General features: G+C 45.0%; 1 protein-coding gene across 1 annotated transcript in view; it reads right to left on the reverse strand.

The window, feature by feature from the left end:
* FES (FES proto-oncogene, tyrosine kinase) overlaps positions 1–26,855 on the reverse strand; it is a 229,468-nt gene that overhangs the window by 93,961 nt on the left and 108,652 nt on the right. The window contains exons 9-10 of the mRNA XM_077263560.1: positions 22,728–22,914; positions 19,460–19,537 (exon numbers count right to left, since the gene is read on the reverse strand). Of these exons, the coding sequence (XP_077119675.1) occupies positions 19,460–19,537; positions 22,728–22,914 (265 nt within the window). The remainder of the gene's footprint in view (positions 1–19,459; positions 19,538–22,727; positions 22,915–26,855) is intronic.

Raw genomic sequence — 26,855 nt, forward strand, 5'->3', positions numbered from 1 at the left:
TGGGAAATGTTACTTATTAAGTATTTTTTGTGACATATCTCTGTGATTTAATTGCATAAAAATTCAAAGTTGGAAAATTGCGAAATTTTCAAAATTTTCGCCAAATTTCCGTTTTTTTCACACATAAACGCAGGTAATATCAAAGAAATGTTACCACTATCAGGAAGTACAATATGTCACAAGAAAACAATATCAGAATCACCAGGATCCGTTGAAGCGTTCCAGAGTTATAACCTCATAAAAGGACAGTGGTCAGAATTGTAAAAATTGGCCCAGTCATTAATGTGCAAACAACCCTTGGGGGTAAAGGGGTTAATCAGTTTTAGCGGTTTTGTACATCAATAAAATATTGAATATTTTCACGTTGGTCCCTGAATCTGTGCATGTTTCATTCCTTTTGACACGTATCTATTTGTTTTGACATGCTACAGGTTGATCCCTTCTTTAGTATTATGGTGTCCTCCCACTTTTTTGTGTGCATTTTGAACACACAGGTGTTACACAGAATTTGATAACATTAGTTTGTCATATTGAATATGTCATCATTAGTGTTGAGAGCAAGTGCTCGCTACTGTTTGCATCGGGTGCTCTGTTATGCACCAAATATTGCGTGTGCTCGAGTGACATACTCAAGTCCCCCCCCCCACATGATTCCCGGCTGTTAGACACAAAAAAAAGTGGGTATCCGCGATATATTCGGTGCATACACGACCACTCAATTCAAACTTGAGTAGTGAGCACTTGTGCTCAACACTAGCCGTCATATGTCAACATTTTTTTTTTTAGTTTTGAAAAACCCCAATTCTAACTCCAACCCTAACCGATACAATATAGTTAAAAATTTCTGTGCTCTTGAAAAAAGAAAGTATTTTTAAGGGTTCGCTCACACCGGCATAAACACCAGACGAGTGCTAGGCGATGTTTTATCAGATATCGCTCCGACCAATGTTATTCAATGCGGCAGTGCTGATGCATGATTTTTTTCACTGACAGAATCTGGCAGTGACAAAAATCATAGCATGTTGCACAGTCACTTTGAAATCAGATGCCACTCACTAATTTAAGTCTATGGGTGCGTCAAAAATATCGATCTGCACTCAGATGACATTTCCATGTTCTCAAAGAATGGAGAAGACTGAGAAATTTTGATCTCCATCTTCTTAAAGTATGCTCCGATTCTCTCATCCGAAAGAATCAGATCATATTATACTGACACTTGGGGATTAAACTATGATCAGTGTTTGATCAGAGTGTCATAAGGATAATCGACTCGATTCTCTTGCATGAGAGAATCTACAGTCATGTGTGCAAGCCCTAAGGGTAGGTTTCCACGGGCACAAACCGGCAGCGCATTGGACGCCGCACATTGCCGCTCCTTCCAAAGCGTTGCCGACTTTTGTACGCGAAGTGTGTTCTTTGAACCATACGGAATCACCGCATCCTATACTTTGGACTGTGATATTTATGTTGCGGAGACGGAGGATCTCTTCAAGATAAATTGACATGCTGAGGTTTAGAAAGACGCGCCGCATGTGCGTATATGCAGGGATGCCAGAGGCGTTCCTGCACGCATAGTGGAGATGGGATTTCATAAAATCCCATCCACTTTGCTGTAACATCTGGCCGCTGCGGATTGGATGCTGCAGCTGTAAGCAGCATCCAATCCGCAGATTTTACTGACCGTGGAAACATACCCTAATAAGAAGTAAATTGCTACGTTGTATATTTTTACAAACAATTACCAATTTTACTCATTCAAGAATTTGACAATAACACTTTATGTTACTTTAAAACTATATTTGTTTTCTATGACATCCCTGACAGTTCAGCAATCAGACGTCTATTGGGACTCTCAGCTTTAGGATTTTACTCTATACAAAACATGAAGTAAACACTGTTCATCTTTTCATTACTATTTCTGCAATTCTGGTAAACTAGCAGTCTAATAGAGATATATGAGAGCATTTAAGAAAGCCATTTCTCACAGAGAGGGTTCTTAAATGAGATAGACAGCTCAAGCGGTTTAGGGTGATTGTCTCATGAGATAGTCAAAAGTGTACACAGAAGGTCAATAATAAGTAGTCGTAACAAAAGAATGAGTTTAATCAATTCAAGCGTAAATTATCATAAGCCACCTGAAGGGGATTTACAGTAATAATACTTGACTGGTATTTCAGGACAACTCCCAGATTCCTAGAAGAGCAGGCAAGTCTTCTGATCAACATACCCTAACTCCAAACGATTGAGCAATTCCTTCATGTCAGGGTATTGTGTGCAACGACCTGAAGTGAAGAGTATTGCATGCCAATGGAGCAAGAAGTAGTAAATAACTGTGGCTCTGGTCTGAGGTCTATAGACAAACTGAGATCTCATGTGTGGTTTAAAAATGTACTGGAATCTGGTCTGAAGTCTAACAACACACTGAGATCTGGTGTGTGGTCTAAAAACACACTGCAATCTTGTCACAGGGATACCGCGACAGGGAGGGGTCAAAAGATTGCAACATCTGGTTTTGCGAACTCCGGCACTAGTTAGAACTGCTTCACTATCTTCTTAAACAGTGCAGACTTTTTCCTTGCTGGCAGGGAAAGGTGTCATGATCTCAATGGCAAGAGATCATAGCATAAGCATATATAGGAACTAGCTCTTGGAAGATGGGAACTGAGCTGACCATGAACTAAACCTAACACACAACTAGCAGTGGCCGGGTAGCATGCCTACGTTGATTCTAGATGCCCAGCACCAGCCGGAGGACTAAATAATGCTAGCAGAGGAAAATATTAGTCCTAGCTCACCTCTAGAGAAATACCCCAAAAGGAGACAGAGGCCCCCCACATGTATTGGCGGTGAATTAAGATGAAACAACAAACGTAGTATGAAAATAGGTTTAGCAAATTTGAGGTCCACTTACTACATAGCAGAAGACAGAAAGGACACTTTCATGGTCAGCTAAAAACCCTAATCAAAACACCATCCAGAAATTACTTTAAAACTCTGGCATTAACTCATAACACCAGAGTGGCAATTCCTGTTCACAAGAGCTTTCCAGACACAGTAACGAAACTACAGCTGTGAACTGGAACAAAAATGCAAAAACAAACATGGACAAGAGTCCAACTTATCTAGTAGTTGTCTAGGAGCAGGAACAAGCACAGAGAGGCTTCTGATAACATTGTTGACCGGCAAGAAACTAACAGAGCAGCAAGGTTATATAGCGACTCCCACATCTTGATGGGAACAGGTGAACAGAGAAGATGAAGACACCAGTTCAATTCCACCAGTAGCCACCGGGGGAGCCCAGAATCCAAATTCACAACAGTACCCCCCCCTCAAGGAGGGGGCACCGAACCCTCACCAGAACCACCAGGGCGATCAGGATGGGCCCTATGAAAGGCACGAACCAGATCAGAGGCATGAACATCAGATGCATTCACCCAAGAATTATCCTCCTGGCCGTATCCCTTCCACTTGACCAGATACTGGAGTCTCCGTCTGGAAACACGAGAGTCTAAGATTTTCTCCACAACGTACTCCAACTCACCCTCAACCAACACCGGAGCAGGAGGCTCAACGGAAGGCACAACCGGTACCTCATACCTGCGCAATAATGACCGATGAAAAACGTTATGAATAGAAAAGGATGCAGGGAGGTCCAAACGGAAGGAAACAGGGTTAAGAATCTCCAATATCTTATACGGGCCAATGAACCGAGGCTTAAACTTAGGAGAAGAGACCCTCATAGGGACAAAACGAGAAGACAACCACACCAAATCCCCAACACAAAGCCGAGGACCAACACGACGGTGGCGGTTGGCAAAAAGCTGAGTCTTCTCCTGGGACAACCTCAAATTGTCCACCACCTGCCCCCAGATCTGATGCAATCTCTCCACCACAGCATCCACTCCAGGACAATCCGAAGATTCCACCTGACCAGAGGAAAATCGAGGATGAAACCCCGAATTACAGAAAAACGGGGACACCAAAGTGGCAGAGCTGGCCCGATTATTGAGAGCGAACTCCGCCAATGGCAAAAAAGCAACCCAATCATCCTGGTCAGCAGACACAAAACACCTCAGATATGTCTCCAGGGTCTGATTAATCCGCTCGGTCTGGCCATTCGTCTGAGGATGGAAAGCGGACGAAAAAGATAAATCTATGCCCATCCTAGCACAGAATGCCCGCCAAAATCTAGACACGAATTGGGTCCCTCTGTCAGAAACGATATTCTCAGGAATACCATGCAAACGAACAACATTTTGAAAAAACAGAGGAACCAACTCGGAAGAAGAAGGCAACTTGGGCAGAGGAACCAAATGGACCATCTTAGAGAAACGGTCACACACCACCCAGATGACAGACATCTTCTGAGAAACAGGCAGATCTGAAATAAAATCCATCGAGATGTGCGTCCAAGGCCTCTTAGGAATAGGCAAGGGCAACAACAATCCACTAGCCCGAGAACAACAAGGCTTGGCCCGAGCACAAACGTCACAAGACTGCACAAAGCCTCGCACATCTCGTGACAGGGAAGGCCACCAGAAGGACCTTGCCACCAAATCCCTGGTACCAAAAATGCCAGGATGACCTGCCAACGCAGAAGAATGAACCTCAGAGATGACTCTACTGGTCCAATCATCAGGAACAAACAGTTTATCAGGTGGGCAACGATCAGGTCTATCCGCCTGAAACTCCTGCAAGGCCCGCCGCAGGTCTGGAGAAACGGCTGACAATACCACTCCATCCTTAAGGATACCTGTGGGCTCAGAGTTACCAGGTGAGTCAGGCTCAAAACTCCTAGAAAGGGCATCCGCCTTAACATTCTTAGAACCCGGTAGGTATGACACCACAAAATTAAACCGAGAGAAAAATAATGACCAGCGCGCCTGTCTAGGATTCAGGCGCCTGGCGGTCTCAAGATAAATCAAATTTTTGTGGTCAGTCAATACCACCACCTGATGTCTGGCCCCCTCAAGCCAATGGCGCCACTCCTCAAAAGCCCACTTCATGGCCAAAAGCTCCCGATTCCCAACATCATAATTCCGCTCAGCGGGCGAAAATTTACGGGAAAAGAAGGCACAAGGCCTCATCACGGAGCAGTCAGAACTTTTCTGCGACAACACTGCCCCAGCTCCGATCTCAGAAGCGTCGACCTCAACCTGAAAAGGTAGAGCAACATCAGGCTGACGCAACACAGGGGCAGAGGAAAAACGGCGCTTAAGCTCCCGAAAGGCCTCCACAGCATCAGGGGACCAATCAGCAACATCAGCACCCTTCTTAGTCAAATCGGTCAATGGCTTAGCAATATCCGAAAAACCAGCAATAAATCGACGATAAAAGTTAGCAAAGCCCAAAAATTTCTGAAGACTCTTAAGAGAAGAGGGCTGCGTCCAATCACAAATAGCTTGAACCTTGACAGGATCCATTTCAATGGAAGAGGGGGAAAAAATATATCCCAAAAAGGAAATCCTCTGTACCCCAAAAACACACTTAGAACCCTTCACACACAAAGAATTAGACCGCAAAACCTGAAAAACCCTCCTGACTTGCTGGACATGAGAGTCCCAGTCATCCGAAAAAATCAGAATATCATCCAGATACACAATCATAAATTTATCCAAATAATCGCGAAAAATATCATGCATAAAGGACTGGAAAACTGACGGAGCATTAGAAAGACCAAAAGGCATCACTAAATACTCAAAGTGGCCCTCGGGCGTATTAAATGCGGTTTTCCACTCATCCCCCTGCCTGATTCGCACCAAATTATACGCCCCACGAAGGTCAATCTTAGAGAACCACTTGGCCCCCTTTATGCGAGCAAACAAATCAGTCAGCAACGGCAATGGGTATTGATATTTAACAGTGATTTTATTCAAAAGCCGATAATCAATACATGGTCTCAAAGAGCCGTCTTTTTTTGACACAAAGAAAAAACCGGCTCCTAAGGGAGATGACGATGGACGAATATGTCCCTTTTCCAAGGACTCCTTTATATATTCACGCATAGCAGCATGTTCAGGCACAGACAGATTAAATAAACGACCCTTTGGGTATTTACTACCCGGGATTAAATCTATGGCACAATCGCACTCTCGGTGCGGAGGTAACGAACCAAGCTTGGATTCTTCAAAGACGTCACGATAGTCAGACAGGAACTCAGGAATTTCAGAGGGAATAGATGATGAAATGGAAACCACAGGTACATCCCCATGAGCCCCCTTACATCCCCAGCTCAACACAGACATAGCTCTCCAGTCGAGGACTGGGTTGTGAGATTGCAGCCAAGGCAATCCTAGCACCAAATCATCATGTAGATTATACAGCACCAGAAAGCGAATAATCTCCTGGTGACCCGGATTAATACGCATAGTTACTTGTGTCCAGTATTGTGGTTTATTATTAGCCAATGGGGTGGAGTCAATCCCCTTCAGAGGAATAGGAGTCTCCAAAGGCTCTAAATCATACCCACAGCGTTTGGCAAAGGACCAATCCATAAGACTCAAAGCGGCGCCAGAGTCGACATAGGCGTCCGTGGTAATAGATGACAAAGAGCAAATCAGGGTCACAGATAGAATAAACTTAGACGGTAAGGTGCAAATGGAAACAGATTTACCAAGTTTTTTAGTGCGCTTAGAGCATGCTGATATAACATGAGTAGAATCACCACAATAGAAACACAACCCATTTTTCCGTCTAAAATTCTGCCGCTCGCTTCGGGACAGAATTCTATCACACTGCATACTCTCTGGCGATTTCTCAGTGGACACCGCCAGATGGTGCACTGGTTTGCGCTCCCGCAAACGCCTATCGATCTGAATAGCCATTGTCATGGACTCATTCAGACCCGCAGGCACAGGGAACCCCACCATAACATCCTTAATGGCATCAGAGAGACCCTCTCTGAAAGTCGCCGCCAGGGCGCACTCATTCCACTGAGTAAGCACAGACCATTTACGGAATCTTTGGCAGTAGATTTCCGCTTCATCTTGCCCCTGAGATAGGGACATCAAAGTTTTTTCTGCCTGAAGCTCCAAATGAGGTTCGTCATAAAGCAACCCCAAGGCCAGAAAAAACGCATCCACATTGAGCAACGCAGGATTCCCTGGTGTCAATGAAAAAGCCCAGTCTTGAGGGTCGCCCCGGAGCAAGGAAATCACAATCCTGACCTGCTGTGCAGGGTCTCCGGCAGAGCGAGATTTCAGGGACAAAAATAATTTGCAATTATTTCGAAAATTCTGAAACCCAGATCTATTCCCCGAGAAAAATTCCGGCAAAGGAATTCTCGGCTCAGATACAGGTGCATGACAAACAAAATCTTGCAAATTTTGTACCTTCGTGGCGAGATTATTCAAACCTGCAGTTACCCTCTGAAGATCCATTACAAACAGGTGGACACAGAGCCATTCAAAGGGGAGTAAAAAAAAAAAAAAAAAAATTTCAGCAGACTACTTATTTCTCTCCTTTCTCAGCCAAGGATTTTAACCCTTTAGTGGGCCGGTCAAACTGTCATGATCTCAATGGCAAGAGATCATAGCATAAGCATATATAGGAACTAGCTCTTGGAAGATGGGAACTGAGCTGACCATGAACTAAACCTAACACACAACTAGCAGTGGCCGGGTAGCATGCCTACGTTGATTCTAGATGCCCAGCACCAGCCGGAGGACTAAATAATGCTAGCAGAGGAAAATATTAGTCCTAGCTCACCTCTAGAGAAATACCCCAAAAGGAGACAGAGGCCCCCCACATGTATTGGCGGTGAATTAAGATGAAACAACAAACGTAGTATGAAAATAGGTTTAGCAAATTTGAGGTCCACTTACTACATAGCAGAAGACAGAAAGGACACTTTCATGGTCAGCTAAAAACCCTAATCAAAACACCATCCAGAAATTACTTTAAAACTCTGGCATTAACTCATAACACCAGAGTGGCAATTCCTGTTCACAAGAGCTTTCCAGACACAGTAACGAAACTACAGCTGTGAACTGGAACAAAAATGCAAAAACAAACATGGACAAGAGTCCAACTTATCTAGTAGTTGTCTAGGAGCAGGAACAAGCACAGAGAGGCTTCTGATAACATTGTTGACCGGCAAGAAACTAACAGAGCAGCAAGGTTATATAGCGACTCCCACATCTTGATGGGAACAGGTGAACAGAGAAGATGAAGACACCAGTTCAATTCCACCAGTAGCCACCGGGGGAGCCCAGAATCCAAATTCACAACAGAAAGGGTTAATTAGTTCACTTGATCTCCTGGAGCTCTCCAACCTGAATTGTCTCATCTGTTCAGTGTTGACCACTCCCCTCTGGTATATATGCTTGCCACTGGCACTTCGGAATTGCCAGTGATAGTTCTTACTGCCGGGTTAGGAGTTGGAGGTGAGATTCGTGTTTGGAGTAGGCATTTGGAGTTGTTCACGAGATTGTTGCATTGAGATTGTTTGTGTGGTCATCCTCATCCTCTCCTATTTGGTTTCACCTTCCTATACCTCTGCTGTGTACCACTGTGTTATTTGGTGAGTGAATTTTGTATGATTGTAGTTTTCATTTATCCCTGTCTGTCTTCCCCTGTTTGTCTGGTTAGTGTTAACCCATACACTTAGGCCTCACACCTCACTGGGTGGGGGAGTGAACAGATAATGGTTAATATAGGAGCATAGCAAGGCACGTGACCCCGGCGTCTCCACCTACAGGAGTAATCCAGAGGAAAGGGACAGTGTCACAGGTTTACTGTGACAGAGAGGAGCCAGAAGGCTGCAGGGTCTGATTTCCCCTACTCCTGGTTAGAACAACTTCACCTTCATATTAAACTGTATAAATTTTTTTTTAGCAGTGTAGGAGATAGTCTGCTCAGTTGAGAGCTCCTGGAAACTTACCTGCATTAAAACTCAGCTGTGAACTGTTAGCCAATCCCATCTCCTAGATAAACTAGGCCCTGGCTAGCATTCAAAATGCACTAATCCATATTTTGTTTTAAAAGCTTGCCTCCAATTACAATTTTAATGCAATTGAAAAAAGTTTGGCTTAGCTTTTAAAGTTGGTGTCTCGCGACTCTTGTTAGTAGTGCGAGGACCAGGGGAACCTTTCCTGACCCTAACACTAGGGGCACCCTAGTTCGCCATGTTCCCCAGATTACTTCTAATGGTAAAGACACCAGGGCCACGTACTTTGCCTTAGCTCCTGAATCCACCCTCAGTCTGCTCTTTTCCCCCACCCAGGGAAGAGGGAAGAAGTAGTGTACCATAATACACCAACCAGACTAACAATGTAATACGAACCGGGGTAACGAAAAATACCAAACATAGACATTTACTCACACATATAACAGAGGAATGCACTCGGGAGTGGAGGATGGGGGTTAAACCAAAGTAGGAGAAAAAAGGGAATTATCACACACAAAACCTAGAAATAGTCACAGATAAACCCACAAACTGCCTTCTCCTATAATAACCAACAACAACCTCCAGCCAAGTAGCATAAGCTAACTCTGACAATGAGTGCTAGCCAGGACCCAGTTTATATAGGAGATGGGAGCAGCTAACAGTGCACAGATGAGAGCCTTAATGCAGGGAAGTTTCCAGGAGCTCTCAATTGAGCAGGTTAACCCCTGCACTGTTAAAAGAAATTCATGCAGCGCCCCAGAGTTCTGGTAGTTGCAGTAATGTCATTCTTCCACCAGGGGGAGTGATGTTACGTCTGAAGGCAATAAAGGAGATCTTCTCATCAGGTAACACAATGCATGCAACATGTTCACACTCCAGACCAGAAGGGGGAGCTCTAAGCCTGTTTGAGGTGAACTCCCCTATATAACATCCTGATCTGGAGGGAAAAGGGGTTCAGAGTTCAGTTCCTGTCAGGAAGACAGAGTCTTGAAGAGGAGCTCAGTGGCATGAAGTGCTACAGCTCCTGGGAAGAGAACATATTGCAGAGAGTGTGCAGGAAAGCAGAGCACAGGAGAGGAATATCAGAGGGAGGTCAGCTAGGAGCAAGCTGCTTCCTTCTGAGGCACAGAATCCAGTAGCCAGGATACCGAGGAAGCAATCGTCTCTAAGCCTTGCTTCAGAGACTGGCAGGACAGGTAATTCCACGTTGGCTGCCCAACCATATACCCAGGAGGCACGGTGGCAACTTGTGGGGGCTGGGGCGTCGTAGGGTCCCTGTAAAAAGCCTCAGGCCACCAGTCATACGGGTTTGGCCTATCCATACCATCTGGGGAACAGAGAGAAAGAGAAATAACATCTAGAACACCAACATCAGTTGTGAGGACCTTACCGAGAAGCTCAGCAGGGAGGTACTACAACACACAGGCGCTAGAGGAAGGCTACTGATTTCCACCTGGATAAGGGGACTCTGGATTTGCCTTCGGACAGGCCGGACTCTGCCTACCCTGTGGTCAGTACCCTGGACTATGGACACTGAAGCCTTCAGTAAAGGTAAAGAGACTGCAACCTGGTGTCCTCGTTATTCACTGCGCCTCATACCATTCACCATCTACACTCTGGGAAGCCCTGGGGATACACTTCACCTGTGGGAAGGTATACCATCTAGCTGCCATTACATCACCCCAGCGGACCCCTAAGCAGCGTCGGTCACCCTGACAGAATACCACAGGTGGCGTCACGAACATTATCCCATTAAAACTCTTCCTTTTATTGGACGCCCCTCAATGGGCCACGGACCGGGTCGGGCCACTGTGACATCCCCCGAACCGAGGGACCCGGTACCGAGTACCCCATTGCCCTTACGTGGGGGCGCTCCAACTTTGGCGTCATGAACAGGATCTACTTAAGCCTAAAAAATCAGGTCATGTGCGCCTAAAAGAACTGTGCCTAACTGTTGTGCTGAGAGACTGTTGTTGCAATTTGCTGCCAAAAATTGCCCCAAAATCCGCTATTGCCGCGCCGTGTGGAGCGCGAGGGGAGGAGCCATACCTTCGTGGGTGGAGCCAGTCGAAAAGAGCGTGAAGCAGGAAGACGGGTGGCTGAGACGCCGTGCAGCAGAACCGCAAGAAGAGACGCTGCAAAGTGCCGATTCCGGAAAGGAGCCCCGACTTCCACCAGGTTAGCAGAGGGGAGGAACGGCCATGTCCGACCCGGGAGGGGAAATAGCGGCGGTCGCAGCCGCAGACCTAGAAGCGCCCGCAGGCCTAGCAATACCCCCAGGCCCCGCAATAGGCACAGCCACAGGCCTTGTACCTGGTCCCGCAGAGCTTGCCGCTTCCATCAGCCAGCCGGACCCCGCCACAGCTACTACGACCATCATGCCCTTCTCCATGCCGTACCTACCTGGAGCAGCTTGGCTCCCGTGATACTCTGGAGAATCGCATACATTAACTGAATTTAAAGAAGGAATCTGCAGCCTGCTTGAGTTTTATCCCCTGACAGAGCCTCAGAAGGTTCACATGGTAACGGGCCAACTGTTTGGAGCGGCTCTGAGAGAGGTGAAGTCCTGGCCCGCTGCGGATAAAGGGACTGTGCAGCAGGTCTTTGAAAAGCTTAAAACCACCTTTGACACCCGCACCCCCACAGAAATCAAATTGAAGTTTTATGGGTGCAAGCAGAGAGCGCAGGATAGCCTACGGGACTATGCCCTTAATCTCCAGGAGGCACTGCGGGCAATCAAGCAGGTTGATCCTAACAGCGTGCAAGATGAAGATAAACTCTTAAAGGAGCGGTTCATTGAGGGTCTCCTGTGCAATAACCAAAGGGCCCAACTGCACCTCCTGGCCATGCAGAATCCTGACCTGGCCTTTGCGCAATTTAAAGACAAGACCATCCAAGTGCTACAGGAGCGACAGCCCAGCCGTGCAGTACTTCCTAGGCGTCAAGCCCTCACGTACCACCAGGAGGTGGCGCCAGATACTCAAGTTTCTGCTGAGGCCGATGCCCAGACCCTGGAAGACGATTCCCCTGCAGGACTACGCCTCCAGATGCAGGAGCTGACCAAGAGCGTTGCTGCCTTAGCTCGGACCGTGCAGTCCTTGCAGGAGACCCCCAAGGAGAGGATCAAGCTGGCTTCCAAACCAGAGGATGTTCCCTGTCGACGACAGAGGAGAGTCCCGCCGACCAGAGGAACGGACGACAATCGCTATCATCAGGACAGACGACCCATCTGCCGCCGCTGCAAACAGGCGGGCCACATCGCAAGGTACTGCCATTTAAACGAGCAACCCCTGGGGCAGCGGGCCAACCCCCAAGAGTAAGACGACCAGGCCCAAACATCTGGCGAGCGAAGTACATTGGAGGACGACCTGTTCTCCACATTGTGATTGACGGTATCCCCATGAACGCTCTGTTGGACACCGGTTCTCAGGTGACAACTATGCCTTACATCCTTTATAAACGTTATTGGGAAGACACCGACATTACTCGTGGCCCTGATGATGATTTCACCATAGTAGCCAGTAACGGTCAGCCATTGCCACAAGTGGGGTACAAAGAGGTCACCATTAAAGTGGGGCGGGTAGAATTGAAGGCCCAAGGAATTGTAATTGTTGATATTGACCGACGTGAATGTAACCCCATGATGACCATTGGTACTAATGTCATAGAAAATTGTCTTGCAGAGGTTATTGTCTTATTGCAACAGGTGGCTGAAACTGCTGGTTCCAGTGAGCAACGTGTCCTGCAGAAAGAAATCAAAGCTCTAGTGCAGAGACAGCAGGTAGAACTATCTGGTGGAGAAATTGGCCGTGCCACAGTGAGTGATTCAATCCCCATTGCAATACCCCCCAGGAGTGAAATGTTAATATGGTGTCGGGCAGCAATAGGCCTCAGAGGTAAAGACTATCAGGCCCTGGTAGAACCTGTGTATTCAGACAGCAGGCCCACAATCCTGACAGCCAGAGGGGTAGTTGAAGTCCGCAATGGGAGGGTCCCAGTGCATGTCCTTAACTGTGGAGAGGAAGAGGTCCACCTAACCAAATATGCCACACTTGCCAAACTGTTTGCTGTTGATAATAATGTGATACAGGCAACAGAACCCTTGGTCCCGTCCAACCAGGCAGAGGACAATGGCTCTGCAGGACAAATGGAAGATTGGTGTCAGAAATTACACGTGGGTACTGACTCTACCCCATCACACCAAAAACAGGGGGCTTACAGGGTGGTTCATGAGTATGAGCGGGTATTCAGCAAACACCCCCTAGATTTTGGGCAGGTAAAAGGGATTCAACATCATATCGCCACGGGAAATCATCCACCCATTAAAGAGAGATACCGTCCTCTACCTCCAGCTCATTATCAGTGTGCCAAAGACATGTTGCGAGAGATGAAGGAGGCTGGGGTAGTTAGAGATAGTTGTAGCTCCCGGGCAGCTCCATTAGTCCTCGTCAGGAAGAAGGATGGCACGATGAGGATGTGTGTTGATTATAGGCAGATAAACCGCATTGCACATAAAGATGCATACCCACTGCCCAGAATAGAAGAGTCCTTAGCTGCTTTAAAATCTGCTAACTACTTCTCTACCTTGGATCTCACCAGTGGGTACTGGCAGGTTCCCGTAGCAGAGGCGGAAAAGGAAAAGACGGCCTTCACCACACCGATGGGTCTCTGTGAATTCAACTACATGCCATTCGGACTGTGCAACGCCCCAGGAATGTTCCAGAGGATGATGGAGTGCTATCTTGGATACAAGAACTTTGAAACCGTATTGCTGTATCTGGATGGTGTCATTGTCTTCTCCAAGACTTATAAGGACCATCTGGAGCACCTGGCCAAGGTGTTCGAAGCCCTGTCCAACTTTGGCCTAAAGGTAAAACCGTCCAAATGCCATCTGTTAAAGCCCAAAGTGCAGTACCTGGGCCATGTAGTGAGTGCCGAAGGAGTGGCCCCAGACCCTGACAAGGTCACTGTGATCAGAGACTGGCCGAAGCCCAGCAACCTCCATGAAGTCTGGCAGTTCCTCGGGTTGGTAGGCTACTACAGGAGGTTCATCAAAGACTTCACCAAGAAAGCCACGCCATTGCAAGACCTGTTAGTGGGCCAATCCAAGAAAACCAAGGGTAAGAATACCCCATTTGACTGGAACGATGGACTGGAGGGATCCTTCACTTGTTTGAAGTTGGCGTTGACGGGAGAAGAGGTACTGGCTTACCCTGAATATGACCAACCATTTGTGCTGTATACGGATGCCAGCAACATGGGACTGGGAGCCGTGTTGTCCCAGGTCCAGAAAGGCAAAGAGAGGGTAATTGCTTACGCCAGCAGGAAACTTCATCCCACTGAAAGGAACCCTGACAACTACAGTTCCTTTAAGCTGGAGTACCTCACCGTCGTCTGGGCAGTGACGGAGAGATTTAAGCATTACCTGGCCTCAGCAAAATTCACCATCTTCACGGACAACAATCCACTGACACACTTGGACACAGCAAAACTCGGTGCCTTAGAGCAGCGGTGGATGGCCTGGTTGTCCAATTATGATTTCACCATCAAGTACCAGGCAGGGCACAAGAATGCGAATGCCGATGCATTGTCCAGAATGCCCAACTTGCCAGAAACGGGAGAAGACTCGGAAACACTCGAAGAAATAGAGTTGCCAGCTTTCCATCGCCCCAAGGCCACTCAGTATTCCCATCATGTGAGGAACAGGCGCAAGAACAAGCAGGACGCCACGCTGAATCCCCTGCCCCATCATGGATGGGCAGAGACCCAGGATAGTGACCCCGCGGTCCGTCGGGCGAAAGAACTCCTGACGCAGGCAGGTTCACACCCTGGCCCAGATGATCCACAAGAGACGCAACAACTGTGGAAGGAGAAAGGCAAATTATTTATCTACGATGGTAAGCTGTGCCGAAGAAGCATCGACCCACGCACTCATGAGTTGGTATGGCAGATAGTAGTCCCAAGACAAGATGCGCCAATGGTTCTGGAAGCGTACCACGATGGAGCAGGACACTTCGGATGGAGGAAGTTGGAGAGTCTACTTCGTGGAAGGTTCTACTGGGTTGGCATGAAAAAAACATCGAAAAGTGGTGTTGAGAGTGTGGCCCATGTAGCCTACGCAGGAAGGACCGTGACAGCCAGAGGGCTCGTTTACAGCCCATAGTCACCAAACAGCCACTTGAAGTGGTCGCGCTAGATCATGTGAAGCTAACACCAAGCCGATCCAGCTATGTCTACGCTCTGACCATTGTAGACCACTACTCCAGATTCCTGGTGGTTGTACCTGTCAAGGATTTGATGGCAAGAACAGCAGCCAAGGCCTTTCAACGGTACTTTTGCAGGCCACACGGATACCCAGAGAAGGTCCTTACTGATCAAGGTCCAGCCTTCGAAGCCGAGGTGTTCCAAGAGTTCTGCAACTTATACGGATGCAAAAAGATCAGAACAACACCGTATCACCCACAAACTAAAGGAATGTGTGAAAAGATGAACCAAGTGGTAATCGACTTACTGAAGACCTTGCCTGTGGAAGAACGGAACTTGTGTCCAGAAAAGTTGCCAGACTTGATAGATTTGTACAACCACATTCCAGTGAATTCCACCAACTGTACTCCAGCATACCTGATGAGAGGAAGATCCAGCAAACTACCTGTTGATCTGGCCATGGGAGTTCTAACCCCAGAAAATCCATCATCTGATGCAGATTGGGATACAGAAGGACAGCAAAAGTACCGTCAAGTACAAGAGTATGTTGAAAGAAGTCTATCTCAAGCCAGACAAAAACAAGAGCAAGACTACAATCAACGTGCTCCTGCAGCTCCCTTGTCATCAGGTGAACAAGTGTTAAAGCGTAAAAGAAGAATGAACAAACTTGATGATCAGTGGGAAGCAGAAGCATATACCATCTTGCCATCCACCTTTGACAATACTAAAGTGTGTCTCATCAGCAAAGATGGAGGAGAAACTTCGACGGCAGTATCCAGAGACCATCTCAAGAAATGCCCTGATAAATTGAGGAACAGAGAAACGGATCCAGGAACATCTCCACCTATGGAAGAGAAGATGATACACACTGTTCTTGGAGATTTTCCCCAGTCCTGGACTCAAATAAATCAGGCCATTGTGATACCTGTCTTGACTTTTCCCCAGCTGGGAACACCAGAACAAAATGTGACTCAGAGCCATCCAGAACCTGAAGAGGCTCCGCACCAACAGGTTCAAACAGCAACCGTCATCTCAACAGTGACTCAGCAACAGCAGATTCCGACAGAAAACGTCATGCCAGCAGTCGAATTAGCAAATCCACCCTCTGCTATTGGTGAAACTGTTAGACCCATGGTAAATCTGAGACCACGCAGACGACTACCTAGTATACCTACACATAGTACATGCACTAGTGGGTAAGCTACAACAGACACAGTAGCTCAGGAATCACGCAGGTCTACACGTAGCACCAAGGGTCAAATCCCAGCTAGTTACAAAGATTAAAAGTGTTAATAATTGCCGTTATATGTTTGAATTGTCATCTTTGTTACAGGTTTAAAAAAAAAATAAAAATAAAAATGGACATTGCGGTAATGGACAATGCTTACCTAAAGACTTTCTGTGTAAATAGTTTGGCACCTCCAAGGTGCACTCTGGTTCTGCCCATGTGACTGATGTGGGTAGAGCCTTTCTTTGTTTCATCTGTCTAAAGACAATACAGATGTCCTTTTACAAACTTGTTTTGCAACGTTCAAGTGTCCTCACCTCCCATAAAGGGAAGCCAAAGTTTTGTAATTGCTCTAATGTTTTTCAAAATTTTGCATGTCTTTTGCTAACGTACGTATTGTTGTTTTCTTTTCCCAGTCCGGGAGTACTGGATTTAATGGGGGGGGAGTGCAGCGCCCCAGAGTTCTGGTCGTTGCAATAATGTCGTTCTTCCACCAGGGGGAGTGATGTTATGTCTGAAGGCAATAAAGGAGATCTTCTCATCAGGTAACACAATGCATGCAACATGTTCACACTCCAGACCAGAAGGGGGAGCTCTAAGCCTGTTTGAGTTGAACTCTCCTATATAACATCCTGATCTGGAGGGAAAAGGGGTTCAGAGTTCAGTTCCTGTCACGAAGACAGAGGAAGAGGAGCTCAGTGGCATGAAGTGCTACAGCTCCTGGGAAGAGAACATATTGCAGAGAGTGTGCAGGAAAGCAGAGCACAGGAGAGGAATATCAGAGGGAGGTCAGCTAGGAGCAAGCTGCTTCCTTCTGAGGCGCAGAATCCGGTAGCCAGGATACCGAGGAAGCAATCGTCTCCAAGCCTTGCTTCAGAGACTGGCAGGACAGTTAATTCCACGTTGGCTGCCCGACCATATACCCAGGAGGTACGGTGGCAACTTGTGGGGGCTGGGGCATCGTAGGGTCCCTGTAAAAAGCCTCAGGCCACCAGTCATATGGGTTTATCCTATCCATACCATCTGGGGGACAGAGAGAAAGAGAAATAACATCTAGAACACCAACATCAGTTGTGAGGACCTTACCGAGAAGCTCAGCAGGGAGGTACTACAACAAACAGGCGCTAGAGGAAGGCTACTGATTTCCACCTGGATAAGGGGACTCTGGATTTGCCTTCGGACAGGCCGGACTCTGCCTACCCTGTGGTCATTACCCTGGACTATGGACACTGAAGCCTTCAGTAAAGGTAAAGAGACTGCAACCTGGTGTCCTCGTTATTCACTGCGCCTCACACCATTCCTCATCTACACTCTGGGAAGCCCTGGGGATACACTTCACCTGTGGGAAGGTATACCATCTAGCTGCCATTACATCACCCCAGCGGACCCCTAAGCAGCGTCGGTCACCCTGACCGAATACCACAGGTGGGGTCACGAACATTATCCCATAAAAACTCTTCCTTTTATTGGACGCCCCTCAAAGGGCCACGGACCGGGTCGGGCCACCGTGACATCCCCTGAACCGAGGGACCCGATACCGAGTACCCCATTGCCCTTACGTGGGGGCGCTCCATTCACACCGTTTAATATGAAGGTGAAGTGTTTCTAATCAGGGCAGGAGTAAGAAATCAAATGCTACGGTCTTCTAGCTCCTCTCTGTCACGTGACAGATAGACTAGGGCGCCCCTAGATTGAGGGATTGGGTAGGCGCAACCAGTCCCTAGTCCCTACGTGACAGATCTGGTCGGAGTTCTAAAAACACGCTATCATCTAGTCTGAGGTCTAAAAACACAAAGATCTGGTCTGTCGTAAAAAAACATATTGCAATCTGGTATGAGGTCTAAAAACACACAGAGTTCTGAGTTTTACATTTATTCTACACTCGTAAATACACATATTATGTACCATATGTATCACTTTTCTCTGCAAGGACAAACCACCATATCACACCACCATTATTAGATCCAAGTATCTGGTGAATACTAGGAAACTAGGATCATGGCACACAAAGTGCAAATCACAAGACAATACACCATTACATATGATATATAATATGATATGGTTCACATTGTGTTTCATGTGAACAACATACATATGTAATCCTGGAAAACCCCTAACTCAGTGTGGAACATTTTGACAGTCACCCAAAATGAAAACAAATGTCAAAGCAAGTGAAATTATTTCTACACAGCAGTGTACCTCTTGACCTGTTTGAAGAACTCTCAGTTTGTGTCTAATGTTCTTATTATTTAGCCATTTGCTCACCAGCTGTGTATCCATTTTTTTTTCATGTGGTAAATAAGCCTTATATTATCCTTTGTAATTTCCTATCCACGTAGGCTCATCCTTAGGGATAAAAAATCATAAAAATACAACAAATTGCGCATTTTATGTTATTATTATTTTTTTTCATGTTACAACAAATCGGTTCAGGTTCTAAGACAATAATGGGGCCCATATAGGTGGTGATTGTGCGCCATAATTGCCCAAGAACCATGTGGTTTTACCATGGATTGACATATTTTGAATTTTTGGGAGGGAGGGAGGGGGCCCTGCATGCCTTATACGAATGAGGGGGGTGAAATTCATGTATTTCACTTGTGGTTGAGGCCAAAAGATCAATTTGCGGTAAAATCATGTGAGATTTTTGCTATGTGGTTTCAAAAGGTGCTACATGGGCAATCAGATTGGTATGACACAGTCATAAGTAGGGCATACAATTTAGCAAGGACAACCCCCCCCAGCTCATAGCTTGAAGCTGAAAATTATTACTTTTGACCAATTACGAAATTCTTTAGCCTTGATTTATTATATGGTGTGTACGTACAATCATAGCATCAAGAATTTACAAAGCAGGTAAAAGTAGAAATGCCAAGATTAAGGGGATCCTTATATGCTCATATGGTGGGAACCCCAAACCAATTGCTTATTATGATGATGACTCAAGAAATAAAAGTTACTATGGGTTTTACCTAAAATGACAGATGGACATTATCATACAATATTACGCTCAATCCAGAGTTTTAGTAGTAAATGGAGCAAAACAGTTATTATTCTTTGTGCACTATATTATGAAACAGATTATTTGTTGCTTATTTTAAAAAAATTGGGAAATAAAACCAGAGACATGTGGTACTCACAGAAATTTTTGGTCGAAATATCCCAGAAATGTGATTTTTTATATTTTCCAGAGTGTGATTTATACCACTCTCCCGGTCCTATAAGAAAATAAAAAATGCTAAGAAATATTAATTGCGTTTCTTCATATGTAGACAAATAAAAGTGATATATTTTCAATCCTTCATTATTGGCACATCAATCTTTCTATTTGCAGGAGATGGAGCTAACGCCAAAAGACGACATCCGTTTCGCGTTTCACACACTTTCTACAGCGAGGCCCATAGAAGCGCGTGGAATGCAGTATGGCCATCACCTCTTGATGCCAGCTCTCTTTCCTGCACATAGAATATACTACTGGAATCCACTGTGAAGCATCAATAAAAGAAGACTGAAAAGACTGCTGAGTGCCATCACTTTTTGTGCCTACCTATGAACTGCATTATCAAATGTGAATACAAAAGATGGAGCATAACATGTATTGGGCGAATACTCATCACTTCTTGATGGCAACTCATTAAAGTATATATATATATATATATATATATATATATATATATATATATATATACTTATACTAGTTCTGTCAGGGCCAGTGGATGATAGTATAATTCTGCAACATCAATTATATTGAATACATTCATATTTTGATACATACTTGCTAATATTGTGCCATTTGCACTGTATTGGGTTTACATGAGGATTAGCCCCATTGCAACCCTCATGCTGAGCCGCCTGTCAGTCAGTGCTGGGGTGTGGTTATAGCCGCCACTGTCTATACACAGAGCAGTGACTGAAACTGCGTCAGCGTAGCCATTTTAACCGGATACCGAATGCTGGAAGGAGTAATAATGTTAATTTCATGTTGGCAGCGGGGCTCTAAATGCATGCGCTGGGCAGATTCAGAACGTTATTAACCTGCAGTTTAACCCCATATCTGCAGGTTAACAGCATTTTTTTCACACAATAGGTTCCCTTTAATGCACAACTCCAGAGACGCACAACTTTTTTTTTATTTCAGCGCTGAAGTGGTGCCACTAATGTAAGTTTCTTGACCCTAGTATTATACTTACTGGCTGCCACCTTCAGCTTTTCTGGTGCCGCTAACATCCTACGCCGCCATCTAGTGACCACAACTTTTGACTGACTGGAAGTCAGAGGTAACGGTCCCAAGCTCTCAATGTGAGTCTGTCACAATATTGTTTGAAATATAATATAAGTTTTAGTTTCTCATTGCCAGCACCTATAGGGTGGGCGTTCACCCCCCTTCACTTCAGGATTTAGCTTTTCTTTTCAATGGGTGTAGAAGAGCTTTTATTGCTCTTGCTGTAAATTCCAGGCTCTGAGCAACTTACTCGTCCCCCTCCCATCTGTCCAGCTAGAACTGGTATAGAAGTTCTCCAAAATCCATGAGGGTCTTTGTTCTAATATGATAAGATATTGGGCCAACGGTTTAGGCTAGGAAAATAATACATCCAGTTTCTGAATCTCCATCGGCGGATCTATCGGCCACAGTAAACGCGGGCTTCTAGTTCCAACAGGGACAGAGTATGGATTTCTCTGGAACTACGCATCCCATCAAACCCAAATTTGGTTTCATTAGAACGCCAATGTTAGTACAAGATGAATGCTGGGTGTGCTATGATTCTGACATGTTCTGTAGCGGAGATACAGGCATTAGACAAACTTGTGTTAAATTTACTAAGACTGAAGAGATAGGAGGGTCTGAGGAAGCCAGCCCTGTTCATGATGTCAAAAGGCTGTGGTTATTTAAGTGACTCTACTTTACCCAGCCTCCAGAGTCTGTCTGAGTCTTATCTGAGGAGTCCTGACTGCCAGTCCTGATGCATTGGGACATATGGGAACTCCACCCACTAGCCTGGTTGCCTGCAATGTCCTGAGAAAATGTGAGTGTTACCTTTTCTCATTTAATCCCTTTATTTTAGAATTACCTTGTACATTTTCAATTGTCTCATATTGTAACATCTTTATATGCCTTTTTGTAAACACTGCCTTAATCTTTAATGGAGTAAAATATTTAAAATACTAGATTCGTTCTTCATGCTCTAAAACGTACCTTAAGCCTTCTGAAGGGAATTACGCTACTGTTTTGGGTTAGCTTCGGACCTGTTTAAATGAAGCTGGTGGCAGCATACCGTGTGCTGTGCCTTTGGGAGTCGTTGTAGCGACTGCGGCGTTGATAATTATTGTTCCTGCCTGAGTGGGAGTAGTTATATCGCCTCGCTGCAGCGTGCCCAATAGCCAGTACATAGCAGGCAGCCTTTCTGGCGACTAATCACCCTAGGTGCAGTACCTAGTCTGACCTGAGGGTAATGGGGGCGCCAGAGAGCTGCAAGTTCAAGCGGAACTGTAAAGCGGGATATACATAAATCCCTGCAGTTCGTGGTATATTGAAGAGCAGTGGGATACCTAAAATAAGCCCCTGCTGTAAACTAAGAGGTCAATAACCTTGTGTGTGTTTTCCATCACATTGTAGCAGTGGAGGGATAACTAAGATAAGCCCCCTGCACATGTGATAGCCGTCTGTTGGCCTAAAGTCACCCCAATCTGTGACGTAGGGGTGACAGTCAAGGTGTGAATCGTGACAAATTGGTGGCAGCGGTGTGGATACCTGACAGAGTCTATGAGAGGCTGGTTCTGGCCTCGTTTGGGCTCTCATAGCCTCACATTGAGTTGTGGCTTCTGACTTCTGGCTGTTCCAGCAAACACTGGAGCGATCCATCAGGTCACAAACTACTGGAGACCGACCGGAGTGGCGCAGATAACAGAAGAAGATAGCTGGTTAGTATATTAGGTGCAGATAACTTAGATTAGTGGCTCAAATCCAGGGGTAAAATAAAAAAATTTAAAGCTGGAGTGGCGTTCGAAGTAAAATAAGAAAAAAAAGCTGTAGTGGTGCTTGAAATCAATAGGAAGTCATTCAAAGTGTAGTTGAAGTAGGAGTATATATATCTATGTGGCAGATTAGTGGCAGAATTGTACTTGACTGCATTATACATGTTAATAAGGATTGTAGAAACACATATGTATACTGTATGTACTTTGCACTGTTTCACATTTGAAAATATTAATAAAAAAAAAAAGATATCCACGTGCATGTTGCAGAAATAACCTTTCCTTACAAATTTTCATTTGAATCTGCTGCATGTGAACATATCATCAAAGGGGATATCTACAAATGAGATAAATGTGTTATAAAATGTGACCATGGACAGCACTCAGTTTGATTAGATTTGCCTTTTTTCTCATTTGAAACAAGCAAAAACTCACAATTGAGCAAATCGATTGTCCATCATCCTGCAGCTGGAGTGCTGGGGGTGGATCTCTGGCTCCAAGCTCGTATATCTTCTTTTTTAGAATATCTCTCTGACCCTGCAGCTTGATCTTGCTACACAGTGACATGTTATATTGCAAAATTGCATCCTGAAGAGACTGACACTTGGCTAGGAGGCAAATTCTGTGAAAAAATAAAACAACGGTCAAAGCTTCTTATTATTCTTACCATTTAAGTGTCCTTAAGTGTATGTATAGGAAAAAAATAGCTACTGAATATTGTCTATTTTCATAAGAATTGCACACTAGTGGCATACATTTATATGGACTGCCAAGCAAGGCATACTGATCCTTCTAATTATATCTGGGGTTGGCTACTAATAACATTATGCTTTATAGTGAGAATCTCCTGAGCGAAAGCAATATTAAACAGCAATAGCACAAAAAGGATTCAGAGATCCTCCAAAAATTCAGAAAACAGCAAAAAGGCAGAGATGCTTACCTGCCTAGGCCTCCAAACAAATGCACTATCAGGATGCAGTGGACCCATGTGGTCAAGATGGCGGCAACACAGGTGCAGAAATACCGATGAGGCAACCACTCACAACCTACCAAACTAATGGAGGGGGTGGCTGCTTGGCATATTACTGCACATAAAAGACTAGTATGTGGTGCTGTTCACACAATGGAGATGCACAGCATCCAGGTTAACAGCCTAGTAGTGACACCTTTCTATTAGCTAAGGCGGGCTGCCTAGCGCTATCCAAATGCACCCCATGTGAACAGACACCACAGTTTACAAGACAAAATGGGCCCAAATGCACCCTGAAAAAAGTATAAAATAAGTATATAAAAAAAATATGTGAGGTATTAGTTTATATTTTGGCCAAAATATGCAAGCTCGTAACCCACGTCACAGGTCCCCACGCTTACCACATGGGTCCACTGCATCCTGATAGTGCATTTGTTTGGAGGCCTAGGCAGGTAAGCATCTCTGCCTTTTTGCTGTTTTCCGAAAGCAATATTACTAATAAATGGTAAGAAAACAAGTCTCACGCTACAAGTAACCTTGCATCACATTCAGTTTTGACTCCATTATTTCCTGTGGGCTGCTGCAATATTGTCATATTAAGGGCTCGCTCACGTTGGCGTACATTCTCTCTTCTGATAGAATCAAGTCAAGAGATTGATCTGAGTGTGATTCAATTCTCTTACATTGGAGAATCACAGTACAGATGCAGAGAAGATGAAGAACTTAAAGTGGATATCCGGGACTTTACAATAAAACAAAAAATGTACCTAAGCACTAACAGGCAGGTAGTTGCTACTTACCTGCCTGTTGTGCATGGTGCCGTTCTTCCCTGGCACAGAGTGGTCACAGACACTCCTGCAAGGGGATTCAGAACCCTCGTTTGACGTCACGTCTATAGAGTGGTGGCTTATTTTCCGGTCCGCTCTATAGATGGGGCGGGACTTCTGAGGTTATTCTGATTAACAGCCAAATCCCAGATGCCTAACTGTGAGAGCCGGCTGTTGGTGAGAATTACCTTGGAAGTCCCGTCCTGTCACGTCAGCAGCGGTAACTGAATCCGGCACCGCCGGTTTTTTTAATTATTTATTTAAATAATTAAAAAAAACAGGCTGGAGACCCCTCTATTCTTGATAACCAAGCCCCCAGCTGTGAGTTCTCTCTGGTTGGTTAAGAATATAAGGGGGAACCCACGGCAGGTTTTTCATTCACTTATTTCCTTAGATCGCAGCCGGCGGCTGTGGAATACCCCGATCATCCGCACCTACTGTCACTGTTATTAGCGGCAGCAGTTGTCAGATGATGGGGTTAGAGTCCCAAAAGCCCCAACCTGCTGTCATTCGGAGTTTAACCCCTTTACCCTCAAGGGTTGTTTGCACGTTAATGACCGGTCCAATTTTTACAATTCTGACCACTGTCCCTTTATGAGGTTATAACTCTGGAACACTTCAACGGATCCCGGTGATTCTGACATTGTTTTCTCGTGACATATTGTACTTCATGATAGTGGTAACATTTCTTTGATATTACCTGCGTTTATTTGTGAAAAAAATGGAAATTTGGCGAAAATTTTGAAAATTTAGCAATTTTCCAACTTTGAATTTTTATACAAATAAATCACAGAGATATGTCACACAAAATACTTAATAAGTAACATTTCCCACATATCTACTTTACATCAGCACAATTTTGGAACCCAAATTTTTTTTGTTACGGAGTTATAAGGGTTAAAAGTTGACCAGCAATTTCTCATTTTTACAACACCATTTTTTTTTAGGGACCACATCTCATTTGAAGTCATTTTGAGGGGTCTATATGATGGGAAAATACCCAAGTGTGACACCATTCTAAAAACTGCACCCCTCAAGGTGCTCAAAACCACATTCAAGAAGTTTATAGACCCTTCAGGTGTTTCACATGAATTTTTGGAATGTTTAAATAAAAATGAACATTTAACTTTTTTTACACAAAAAATTTAATTCAGCTCCAATTTGTTCTATTTTACAAAAAGTAACAGGAGAAAATGGACCCCAAAAGTTGTTGTACAATTTGTCCTGAGTACGCCGATACCCCATATGTGGGGGTAAACCACTGTTTGGGCGCATGGCAGAGCTTGGAAGCGAAGGAGCGCCATTTGACTTTTCAATGCAAAACTGACTGAAATTCAGATGGGACGCCATGTTGCGTTTGGAGAGCCCCTGATGTGACTAAACATTAAAACCCCCCACAAGTGACACCATTTTGGAAAGTAGACCCCCTAAGGAACTTATCTAGATGTGTGGTGAGCACTTTGACCCATTAAGTGATTCACAGAAGTTTATAATGCAGAGCCGTAAAAATAAAAAATCATATTTTTTCACAAAAATGATCTTTTCGCCCCCAATTTTTTATTTTCCCAAGGGTAAGAGAAGAAATTGGACCCCAAAAGTTGTTGTAGAATTTGTCCTGAGTACGCTGATACCCCATATGTGGGGGTAAACCACTGTTTGGGCGCAAGGGAGAGCTCGGAAGGGAAGGAGCGCCGTTTTACTTTTCAATGCAAAATTGACTGGAATTGAGATGGGACGCCATGTTGTGTTTGGAGAGCCCCTGATGTGCCTAAACATTGAAACCCCCCACAAGTGACACCATTTTGGAACGTAGACCCCCTTAGGAACTCATCTAGATGTGTTGTGAGAGCTTTCAACCCCCAAGTGTTTCACTACAGTATATAACACAGAGCCGTGAAAATAAAAATTATTTTTTTTTCCCCACAAAAATTATTTTTTAGCCCCCAGTTTTGTATTTTCCCAAGGGTAACAGGAGGCATTGGACTCCAAAAACAGTTGTACAATTTGTTCTGAGTACGCTGATACCCCATATGTGGGGGGGAACCACTGTTTTGGTGCATGGGAGAGGAAGGGAAGGAGCACCATTTGGAATGCAGACTTAGATGGAATGGTCTGAAGGCGTCACGTTGCATTTGCAGAGCCCCTAATGTACCTAAACCGTAGAAACTCCCCACAAGTGACCCCATATTGGAAACTAGACCCCCCAAGGAACTTATCTAGATGTGTTGTTAGAACTTTGAACCCCCAAGTGTTTCACTACAGTTTATAACACAGAGCCGTGAAAATAAAAATTCTTTTTTTTTCCCCACAAAAATTATTTTTTAGCCCTCAGTTTTGTATTTTCCCAAGGGTAACAGGAGGCATTGGACTCCAAAAACAGTTGTCCAATTTGTTCTGAGTACGCTGATACCCCATATGTGGGGGGGAACCACCTTTTGGGTGCATGGCAGAGCTCGGAAGGGAAGGAGCGCCATTTGGAATGCAGACTTAGATAGATTGGTCTGCAGGCGTCATGTTGCATTTGCAGAGCCCCTGATGTAACTAAACAGTAGAAACCCCCCATAAGTGACCCCATATTGGAAACTAGACCCCCCAAGGAACTTATCTAGATGTGTTGTGAGAACTTTGAACCCCCAAGTGTTTCACTACAGTTTATAACGCAGAGCCGTGAAAATAAAAAATACATATTTTTTTTTTTTACACAAAAAATATTTTTTAGCCCCCAGTTTTGTATTGTATTTTCCCAAGAGTAATAGGAGAAATTGG

The sequence above is a fragment of the Ranitomeya variabilis genome, chromosome 5, assembly GCF_051348905.1.
Source record: "Ranitomeya variabilis isolate aRanVar5 chromosome 5, aRanVar5.hap1, whole genome shotgun sequence".
Taxonomy (NCBI): Eukaryota; Metazoa; Chordata; class Amphibia; order Anura; family Dendrobatidae; genus Ranitomeya; species Ranitomeya variabilis.